This window comes from Vulpes lagopus, chromosome 9, assembly GCF_018345385.1.
Source record: "Vulpes lagopus strain Blue_001 chromosome 9, ASM1834538v1, whole genome shotgun sequence".
In the NCBI taxonomy this organism is placed as follows: domain Eukaryota; kingdom Metazoa; phylum Chordata; class Mammalia; order Carnivora; family Canidae; genus Vulpes; species Vulpes lagopus.
This window is the reverse complement of record NC_054832.1, coordinates 41,669,397-41,681,153: the sequence shown is the minus strand read 5'-3', so window position 1 is coordinate 41,681,153 and position 11,757 is coordinate 41,669,397. Positions and strand designations below refer to the sequence as shown.

Here is an 11,757-nt window from a genome sequence, read left to right as displayed (position 1 = left end):
GAATTAAGACACTGAAGGTATCATTGCATTTTTATTTTCTCAGTATTTAACTGCGGTGTTGTAGCTGGGAGGAAAAAAATAAAACAGGGTTAAAGTACTTCTCTTGTTTACAATAGCAGCTCACTTGAGATTAATTGCCCTATCTATAGAGTTAAAACAGTGCCTGATACATAAAGCAGTCAGCAAATAGTTTTGATATAAAATGTATGCTCTGGGGCACCTGGGTGGCTCAAGCTGGTTAGACATCTGCCTTCAGCTCAGGTCATGATCTCCAGGTCCTGGGATTCAGGCTGCGGGCACCCTGTTCACTGCAGAGTCTGCTTCTCTTTTTCTCTCCCTCTGCTCCTTCTCCCTGCTCATTCTCTGCCTCTCTCAAATGAATAAACTCTTAAGACAAATAAACTCTTAAGTAGAATAAACTCTTATTACATATAATACTTTCAGCAATGTAAACTTTCTTTTAGACCAGACTTAGGTTGGCAAACTTTTCCTTAAATGGCTAAAAAGTAAATATTTTTATAATTTGTGTGCTGAGAAAATCAAGGCTATTACATAGGTACTTATGTAATCATTTAAAATGTGACCACCTTTAAAAATGTAAAAACCTCTTTCAGCTTCCTTGTAAAAAAACAAAAAACAAACAAAACAAAAACAAAAACAAAAAACCAGGCAACTCGACTAGTTACTTAGCCTATAGGTCTCCATTTCTTACCTCCAAAATAGGTTTATTAGGGTTTTGAAAATAAATGATATAGTTAATTCATAATTATAAATCATAAAAATATAATATCTAATGCATCATGAATAACTAGGATTTAATGTAAAGATGGAGGTGACAGTCACTGCTTAATAGATGATCTGTGAAACAAGAGCTAGACAGTATTATCAGTAAGTGATAAAGGTACACTCCCAAAGATTGTTAACCATCTCTTGGTTTGTGAACTATTATTTTTCAGATACCTGACAAAACTGTTTGGCTATAAGACAATTAAAATGCTGCTGGGTATTAAACCAAAGAACCAGTATTGCTCCTAGTAGATCTGGGAATAGGAGACAGGAGGCAAAACTGGCTGATACAGCTGACCCTTGAACTATGCCAGGGTCAGGGGCGCTGACTGCTGTGCACTTGAAATCTGTGTTAACTTTTAATTACCTCAAAACCTAATAGCATACTGTTGATCAAAAGCCTTACCAATAAGTTAATCAACATATATTTGTATTGATAAAATCATAAAATATTTAATGTTGTCTTTATTGAAAAAATTCTATGTTTAAGTGGACACCTGCAGTGCAAACCCAGGTTGTTCATGGTCAACTATGTTGATGGGTGTAGAATTTAGTATTCTGTGTTTGAAATTGGTGATATGCTTGGTTAACTGGCTCTCCAACATGGAAAATGCCGATTTATTGCATTTGCCTACTTCCACGGCGTAAGTAATCCTATCATGGCCATTTTAAGTTATTAACATGCCACCGAAAGCAGAGCTAGGAAAAGCTGTGCAAAAATATGGTCTTTTTCAAACCAAATTACCAGTTTATTTTTTCTACTAGCAATTATGTTCACTATAATTAAACACACAGAAACTTGAGTTGGTTTCTCTTAAATCACTGAATATTCATCCAAAATGATAACAAATGGCTAAGTACTGACAAAGTATTCTAATGGCTAAGTACTGACAAAGTATTCTACTTCTGCAATATCCTATTAAATGACTAAACTACCACATATAGATGCAAATTCTATTCTTATTTGCTCAAAATGGTAAACTTCTGGATCACAGAACTGAGGAAAATTTTAAAATTACCTGGTTTTAGGTAAACTATAAAAGGCCAACCAAAGTCCAATCATATTTGATAAATAATTTTTAATTAGAAGTCTGTTTATAATGTTATTATCCAAAGAGAAGCCCTGGATATATAAAAACTTTTAAAGTCACTTTTTTTGTCTTTTATGAACAATGAGCATACTAATTTTGTTTTTTAATGGTATTTTTAAAGCAAAAATGGAGGTGAAGAAAATACTGATTTACTCTTCAAAATATTTTTAGCATGATCTTACTAAGATTAGAGGTACGATTTAACAAAGTTAATAAGCAAAAGCGTTAAGAGCATGAACTGGAGTCCGTGGTCTGTCTGGCTGGAAATTGCCTCCATGATTTCCTAGCTAATCAGGCAAGTTACTTAACCTCCAAACTTCATTATCTCATTTGTGAAATAGACATGAATAATATTCCATACTTCTTAGGGAATATTTAAATTGAGATTATGCATATAAAAGCACTTTTACTGCACAGCACACAGTAAGTGCCCAATAAATGTTAGCCATTAATATTATTATGGGTATTAAAAAAATAAAATCTAGTAGTTGTAAAACGCCCACACTAAATATCAAATAAGTCAAAATTCATCTCATAAAAGTCTGATTATATCTAGTTATTGAGCCTCCGGATACAAAGTCTTCAAATTTAAAATTGAAAACCTAATAAAAAATACAAGTTAAATGAATCATCACTAAATTCTACCTAAAAACAAACTATATCCATTTATCAGATTCTTCCCAGCATAAGCCTGAATGTTCCTGGTACCTGTAATTACTTTTTGTCTTTTAAGTATTTTGAGTTAATCTTACCAGTTTGGTTGATGAAATGTGGAAGAAACCACAGAACTACATGTAGCACTCTATGCTATTATAGTAGGCTGTTTGGCCGATGCAGTCATAAATACTGTCTAAGGTAGCTTTGAAAACTTCACAGAAGAAGCTAAAATTCTTTTTTCTTCTTACACAAATACAAGTAAAGTTAACTGGTTGGTCTATCCAGTTGCATTTTTTTTATTATTATTATTATGAAACTTTCCAAAGTTATGAGCATGGAAACTTCAAGAATCTCCTAAGCTTTTTTACATAAGTAAACTTGAAATTCACAGTCTGTCCATTTTGAGCTATGTATAATTAATGGGAGGCTTAACACAGTAATATCTCAGACAAAGAAGAGGGCATTAGTTCCGCAGTTAGCAATAAAAATGCTAAACCTGAACAATGAGTCACTGACCATTTCCTTATACAGTAGAAGATGTAGACTACAGACTGGAAATAAAGGGAATATAAAACTCCTCTTCCCCCAGTACAGCTCTGCTATACAAGTCTTGAAGTTTACCCATGACATCAACAAAAATGAACACACTCGGGGAATTTTCTCCCCCACTGTCCAGAAAAAGGGCATATATAATTTTAAATTAGAAAAAAAGCGAATGGCAATTTGCAAGCAAAAGAAAACCAGATTCACATTCTAATATTTACATTTGTTCTATTCACAAGTCGTAATTAAAATGCTTTTCATCAGATCATTAAAAATAAACACTTAAAAAAAAAAAAAACAAACAAATGCATTTTACTGCATCAACACTGCGGGGAGCGAAGTGAACTCAGAAGTGCTCCCTAGAGCAACATTAACTTAACCTTGCGAGGGCCCACTGGCCGGTCATTGAGATCTTTGATAGCAGCCATGGCTTCGTTATAGTTTATCATGGCGACAATGGCCTCCCCTGTAGGTAGTCCTTGCTCGTTATACTGTATCGAAACGGAATCCGGCAGGATTCTGTAACCATGAAAAAAGTCTAGGATTTCATTAACATTAGCTTTAAATGGAAGATTCATTATCTTAATAGGTGTCCTCTCTGCCTGAACATTTAATTTTGGGGTCAGGCATAAATCTCCCCTCAGGAAAACTTCCCAAACTGCGCTTTCCAAAATCAAACTTGCCACCTTCTGGGCGACCAAAATTCACAAAAGGGCGATGGCTTCTGAAGTCATCAGGTGGACTCCGGAACTCCTCACCGGGAGGCCGGAAGGGGTCGGGAAGTCTCGGGTCGTCCTCCGGAGGTTCCCTGGGGTCTTCTTCCGGGAGCCGCCTGAAGTCCTCGTCAGAGGGGCCCCGGAAGTCTTCCTCCTGCGGGCTCCGGAAGTCCTCCTCGGCAGGCTGCCGAAAGTCTTCGTCAGGAGGGCCTCGAAAATCTTCATCTGGCGGGCGCCTGAAATCCTCCTCGCGGGGACGCCGGGGCCTCCCCTGTAGGTAGTCCTTGCTCGTTATACTGTATCGAAACGGAATCCGGCAGGATTCTGTAACCATGAAAAAAGTCTAGGATTTCATTAACATTAGCTTTAAATGGAAGATTCATTATCTTAATAGGTGTCACTCTGCCTGAACTACAATTTAATTTGGGGTCAGGCATAAATCTCCCCTCAGGAAAACTTCCCAAACTGCGCTTTCCAAAATCAAACTTGCCACCTTCTGGGCGACCAAAATTCACAAAAGGGCGATGGCTTCTGAAGTCATCAGGTGGACTCCGGAACTCCTCACCGGGAGGCCGGAAGGGGTCGGGAAGTCTCGGGTCGTCCTCCGGAGGTTCCCTGGGGTCTTCTTCCGGGAGCCGCCTGAAGTCCATGCTCCTGGGGCGGCCGCCGGAAGTGTTCCTGCGGCGGCCGGCGGAAGTGCTCCTGGGGCGGCCGGCGGAAGTGCTCCGGGGGCGGCCGCCTGAAATGCTCCGGGGGCGGCCGCCTGAAATGCTCCGGGGGTGGCCGCCTAAGGTGCTCCGGGGGCGGCCGCCGGAAGTGTTCCGGGGGTGGTCTCCTGAAATCCTCCTCGGGAGAACGCCTGAAATCCTCCTCGGGAGAACGCCGGAAGTCCTCCTCGGGAGGTCGCCGGAAGTCCTCCTCGAGAGGCCGCCGGAAGTCCTCCTCGGGAAGTCGCCGGAAGTCCTCCTCGGGAGGCCGCCGGAAGTCCTCCTCGGGTGGTCGTCTCCATTCCCCCTGGGGAAGCCGCCTGAAGTCGTCCTCAGGAGGCCGCCTCCAGTCCTCCTCAGGTGGCCGCCTAAAGTCTCCCTCGGGGAGCCGCCTCCAGTCCTCCTCGGGGGGTCGCCTGAAGTCGTCCTTGGGAGGCCGTCTGAAATCCTCCTCGGGGGGCCGCCTCCAGTCCTCCTCTCTAGGGTACCGGAAGTCCTCCTCTCTAGGGTACCGGAAGCCCTCCTCCCAAGGGCGCCTGAAATCCTCCTCGAGAGGCCGCCGGAAGTGCTCCTCCCGAGGGTGCCTGAAGTCTTCGGGAGAGCGCCTGAAGTCCTCTGGGGAATGCCTGAAGTCTTCCGGAAGGCTCTGGTCAAGCTGCCGGAAGTCAGCCTGGGTTTGCTTGAAGCTGTCCAGCTGCCTCAAGTCCTCTTGCTGATGCCTGAAGTTTTCTGAGGGGCCAGCGGAGTATAGTGGCGGGTCACTGGAGTCAAATGAATGGGAATGGTCGTCTCTGTCACAGGACTGCGAATGGCCTTGCATTCTCTCCGTGGACATCAAGGAAAAGCCTACGCCAAACTCCTGCATCTGTGCCTCAGATATCAGTCTCAACAATACCTCTGTCCCCAAGAATCTCCGCCGGTTTAAACGCTCAGCTTTCATGGCCTGTTCTTCTGTTTTGAATTTCACCAATGCTTCTCCCAGACCAACTCCTTTGTCATCATAAAGTAAGTAAATATCATCCTCTCCAAGAGAAAAGTCTGCAAAGAACTTTTGCACTTCAACTTTTGTAACATCAAAAGGAAAATTTCTTATGTATATACACAGTTTCTGGCCGGGATAACCTTCTTGAGAGTATTTCTGTGAAACATGTCCAAGCCTCTCTTTCTCTACGGACACTGGTCTTTTCTTTTCATAACATTCAATGAACTTCAGCATCTGTTTTCTAGAAACAGGATCAATATGAACTGGACGATATTGTAAAACAGTCTTATGTAAACCCAAAGCGCTGTTATAATCTTTCAGAGTTTTGAACATCACAAAGGCATATCTCGTTCTTCTTTCATCCTTATATAAAAACCTAATCTGTTCATTAGTCAGATCAGTATCTCTAAAGAAATTTCTTAAATCTCTCTTGTTAATACTTAGGGACAGATTTTTTAAATGAACATAAAATCCAAGAGGAGAACGAGAACGTGTTCTTCTGGGAGATTTTGAATGAGATCGTTTTCGAAAATGCCGATCATTAATTCCTCTTGGCGGAGAATGTTCTTCAGTTCTCATAGGAATGTCAACCTCCTTAACTGCATTACCACCAAACTCAATCCACTGTTGTTCTGAGCCTTGCATTACTTCTATGAATCTTGAACCCATAAAACTTCTATGACATTTAAGACCACCTGAAGCATCAATACATGAAGCAAATTTTACTATGGCATCACCATTATTTCGGCCATCATGATGTTTTAAGAAAATTACGCCATCCACACACAAACCAGAGAAAAAGACACGTACATCATCTTCATTTACTAAGTAAGGCAAACCTCGCAGAAACAGGTAAGGATTCTCTGCCTTCAATGGCCGTGTCTTTCTTGGCCTTAAATCACCATGTCCTGTACCGTTAGTATGAAACCCAGCATCTTGATTAATTGGAGAGCCATATCCAGAATTACTTGCTTCTTCTTTAATAGCCTCGACAAAGTTAGATAAGCTGCCAGCCCCTGACGCCCCAGATCCCGGTCGCTCTCTTCCTATGCGATCAGTTCTTCTCATTTCTATAGTCTTCTGCATTTCTGCCTTACTACTAAGAAAGAGCTCTACAGATGAATCCTTGATAAACCCTCCTGAACGACTTATGGCACGTCTTGCATCTTCATCTGTTGCGAAAATAATAAAAGCCTCCCCAATTTCCCCTCCAATTATATGCACTCCTCCATCAGGAATAGTCAATCCCGTGAAGAAGTGACGAATATCCACAGGCCCCGCAATAAAAGGAAGCCCCAGTAAACGGATGACTACAGCCATGCTGAGCTCAAACCACAGCAATAATGACCTGCAGACAAAAAGGTACACATAATAGCAAGTCTTATTTTTGAAGTACCTTATCCCCAACTAAACTTAATAATTACTTGGTTCCTACCTTCTTCAGCATTTATAAATGAAAATAAGGTATGATACATAATACCTTATTATGTAAAAATATGTAAAACTTTTTGTATCATAAATACAAAAAAATATGTAAAATTATGTATATGTAAAAAATACAGTATCTAATCTCTTAAAGAAACCTCCCATCTAAACATACAAATAAACCAACTATTTCAAAGAAATATTTCATATCACCTATCCTATACAATATAAGCATCAAAAATATCAAATAATCTTTGTAAGTCTGCCAAGCACTGCTTCACAACAAGACCAAACTATTTTCAGACTCACTTAGAAACCTTAAAACCTTCTCCTAAAACATGAGAGAGAGCTTTGTGGGTTAAAGAATTTTACTAACCAATGATAAGTTTTACATATTCAAAAAGCCATCTATGGTCAGTACATAATTTTTGCTTATGATAATAAACTGTCTACCATTAGTATACATCACTGGCCACACATAAAGTACAGAAGCCATGTGTACCTACGTGTCCTATTCTACTTTACATTTTTTTTGTCAAGCTTCTGTGAAAAGCCTTAAGCTCTGGATATCTTACCTTTTTATAATTTCTTGGAGACCTGTTAATTCTGTAAAAGCAACTTAACTGTGGAAAGAAAATGAAATATAATTAATCCTTGGACCCTGTAATTGATCTTAAATGACACCAGATTAGGATATTCCCTTCAGAATTACCTACTAAGAAGCAATATAAGGAACCACAACTATGGGCATTACAAAATGGGTCTTCTTTGGTTCAAGGGAAATTAATCATCCTCAGCAAAAATGAAGTTCAAATTCCAAGTAGGCATCTGCAAATTATTTAAAAACAAAAAAACTTCTGGAAATTGAATGGCTCCTTGATTGGAAGTGGCACGAGGAAAAAGGTGTATAAAGGTTATACGTTTTTATTAGTGTTGGTTACATGGGTGTATAAACTTATCAAGACTAAATGAATACTATGCTTAAGTTCTGTGCATTTCACTGAATATAAATTTTACATGCACTTGCACTGTTCTACAAGTAAAATGACAACTTAGAAACACCAAAAATTCCCAAAAGCCTTCTATCACTTCCACTTGTGAAAAGGCCAAACACTTAGCTCATTAAGTCCAACTCTCTTGCAATTTTCCACCCTTTTAAAACATAAGGCCAAATCAAACTAATAAGGCAACCATTCAAAAGGATACAACAAAAAAGACACTAACGCTTTGAATTCAAAAACCGATTTCTAAAGCAATAGACTCAAACCAATGGCTACAGCTCACACTTCCAAACATGGAACCAAGTTTCCTGATTCTAATATAATCAAGGCAAATACTAAAATACCCCTAAAACAGGAGTACCTGGGTTGCTCTTTGGTTAAGTATCCAACTCTTGGTTTTGGCTCAGGTTACAATCTCAAGGTTGTGAGATCAAGCCCTGCAATGGGCTCAGTGCTCAGCACAGAGTCTGCTTGGAACCTAACAAATAAAATCTTTAAAAAGTAAAAGAAAAATAAAATACCCCTAAAATAAAATAAAAACTCAACTACTGCTACTCCTTGTCCCAAACTTCTAAAACAATTACTATTAAAATTCATCTGAAGCCAAATAGGAAGTGTTCAAATATAGAATCTTATTACACTAACAAGCTTATTCCATTTCAAACTGTCCTGCATTGAGAAAACCCAAAAGACAATGTAGAAAATAGAATAAAAACACATTTATTTAGAATGTTTAGGGATTATCAGTATTTACTGCTGAACAATCTTAACTTAGTCTTTTGTTAAGGAAATTTACATCTATTATTTTCAGAGATACCCAAAGTAACAATATTTAATACAGTCTTCCTGAAAATGTTTTTAAAAGCTGCTAAATTAATTATAAATTTATGTTTTTAATGTGCCAATAAATGTTTTAATTCAGTATTTACACTTATGTAAGACATATTCTTTCAGGTCTGCAAGGTTTATTTTCCTTTGAAAATGGTCCACTGATTATAAACTTTTTAAACTACAAGCCAAACTAAAATATCAAGAAATTACTTGGCATATTTTATACCTGAATTATCAATGCCAAATTGATACAGAAAATATTAATGACATTTACTATTATAATATTTACATGGTACATTGTGGGGGTATATGGAAAATCTGTTTCATCTGCTCCATATTGCTGTAAACCTAAAAAACTGCTCTAAAAAAATGGTCTATTAAAAAAAATCCACACAGTACCAAAAACAACAACTAAGTACAAGCCTGGTTCTTTCAACAAACCAGTATCCACACCAATATTTAAAGAACTACAAATGGCTTTGGAATAGTTGTCCCCACTAAAATTCCAAGATTCCTTCCTATGCAAACTAACTTGGCTCCTTTACTGTTAAAATATTTTAGAAAGTAAGATACAGTAAGATTTGTCTCTTCCTAAACTTTTTAAAAAATATGAGATTTACCCTGAGAACATAAATATATCTACAGATACTCAAGGATATTTAAAGAATAACCTGTCAAATTCAAAAAACTTCTAATTTATTCTCCCTCGCTTCCAAACAGTATTTTAACTAAATGGTTCCATGAGTACAAATGTTATGAATTCCAATTCAAGCAATTTAAAATATTTTTTTCTAATTTGCCACATATTAACACTTCTCTGTCCTTCAAAGGGTAGGGAAAATGTATCATTTTATCCCTCAACATTGACACACCTGAGAGACCACCAATAAGAGACTAGTTCTCAAAATGAGAACTTTTCCTGTGGTTCCCATGTTATTTCCTTAAGTAAATTCCCTAGAAATTCTACTCTTAGCACATGACACAACTGAAATACACAAAATACACTAAAGTACACTGCACTTAAATTTCTTTCCACTTATGAATGCAACACAAGTATTTTTGCTACTGTGTTGATATGAAGACAGGGATGTTAGAACTTCTAACCTGTGAAAAGATGGGAGTGAGTCCTTAAAAACTCCTACAAGGGCAAGTCACTGATTTAATAAGCTCAATTTTAAATCATTTTGCTGATTTTATCCAGGATTCATCCCACTTGGTCACCATTATCACTAAACACGAAATCTGCATCTTCTGATCAAGCCTGATAGGGAAAGAGATTAAACTCAAATAGGTATTATCTCAGATCCGTTTGATTTTAACTAGCAAATAACAAGTCATTTTCCAGATATGGTAGGGGGAAGAAAATGACTATCCCTTAAAACCCAGAGTTATGGTGAAATTCTAAATGCAGGAGTCTCCCCTGCAGAAAATAATCTAGCCCAGTCCACGATTATGTGTTTATGAAGATCTGCCTTTTATCCTTTTAATAATGTAGGTGGTTAAATATAAAAACCAAAGGTATGATGACGACACCGAGCCATAGTCCTTAACGGGAACTGCAAACGAAGACGAATCCACACGGCACAGGATTTCCCAGAACATCCATCATCGTCAAATGGGGATCATCCGCAGGCATCGCTTCTAGAGCCCAAAGCCTTTGTCCGTACTCCCAGGGGTCAGGGCTTCCTTCCTTCGCGCCAGGCCGAAGTTGCTACGTGGGTCCGATGCCGTCGCCAGACCTTCGGCCAACATCAGCCTTCCAATTAACCTGGACCGCCCAACCTCCGCGCCCTTCCGTCACGCCGTCCCAAGGGCACACTGCACCCTACCTCGCCCGGCGTGGACCGCCCCGCTCCTCACTCCAGCACTGGCCGCTCTCACGCCAACGGCGCCGGGCCTCCAGCGCTCCTCTGCCACCACTGACTACGATGACACAGCAAAGAATAAAAAATTACCTAGGACATCCTTCGGCGAGCTTCGCTCGCAGTTACACTGGGAAGCGCGCCCTCCCCGCCACACGGAGGCTGCCGGGAGCCGGGGTTCGACAGGGAACGAGGTGCCCTAACGGCAGAGGCTACGCCAGCTCCTGGCGCGGCGCCGGCCCCGCCTTTCCCTGAGCTTCCGTCCCGGCGCCAGCCCCTCCCCAGCCCGACGCCCCGAGGGGAACTGCTCCGCGCTCGGCAGTAAACACACACCGCGGCTGCCGAGTCGGACGCACGCGGCCGGGCGCGGCGGGCGCTCCTCGTCGCAGCAGCCTGCCCGGCACAGGTGGAGCCCTCAGTGAGCCTAGAAGAAGATGGCGCCCACTCTCCCCTCCGCTCCGGACAAACGGACGTACGGTCTGTCTGCCCATGCGCTCTCCAGGCGTCCCCCACCGCCCCGGCGCCCCGGCCGCGTCTGCGCACGCGCCCTGCCGTTGGCTCGCTTCCCGTCGTCAGGGCGAGGGAGGCGGGACCCGGGGGCGCCCCGGCCCGCCCCGCGGCGGCTGAGCTTCTGCGCATGCTCAGGCTCCGCCAATCCGGCGCCTCCACCGGGGAGAGGCGAGGCTCTCTCGGCGGACGCGGGAGCCCGCTGAGGAGGCGGGCGGCGGGCGCCGGCGGGCGGCGGGCGGACGTTCGCGGGGCGCGGGGCTTCCGGCAGGAGCCGCGAAAGCGGAGGGGGCGGGCGAGTCCTTCCGGTCCTCAGCTCTGCCGTTACTGTGCGACGTGAGCATCTTCTGAGAGGCCCTCACGAGACCTGCAGGGCACGGAAACGTCAGTCGGCCTTCCGTGTGGGGCAGGTACAGGGCCGACGCCCTGGGGGCTGGGGACGCGCGTGCGCTCTAACGCAACTCATAATTTTATCCACTCTAGTAACTTTATGAGGCGCTGTTTTACGTTTGTTGTTCCTACTTTGCAGTTTTTTGCAACATGAGGACACACCACCCTTGAAGAACGCTAAGCGGAAAGTACAAGTACAGGCGTGTTCTCTGGTGCTGACGTGAGAGGAGGTGAACTTCGGCTTGATTTGATGCGACTC

At 41.9% G+C, this 11,757-nt stretch overlaps 1 protein-coding gene across 1 annotated transcript; it reads right to left on the bottom strand.

Moving 5' to 3' along the window:
• Window positions 1-1,236: 1,236 nt before the first annotated feature.
• On the bottom strand, window positions 1,237-11,095 carry RBM12B (RNA binding motif protein 12B). The gene is given in 6 exon segments (XM_041768491.1): window positions 1,237-3,670; window positions 3,672-4,057; window positions 4,441-6,830; window positions 7,483-7,530; window positions 7,620-10,662; window positions 10,935-11,095. Coding segments are annotated over 3 exon segments (2,982 nt in total). The 5' UTR covers window positions 6,803-6,830; window positions 7,483-7,530; window positions 7,620-10,662; window positions 10,935-11,095; the 3' UTR covers window positions 1,237-3,436.
• Between the last annotated feature and the right edge of the window lie 662 nt (window positions 11,096-11,757).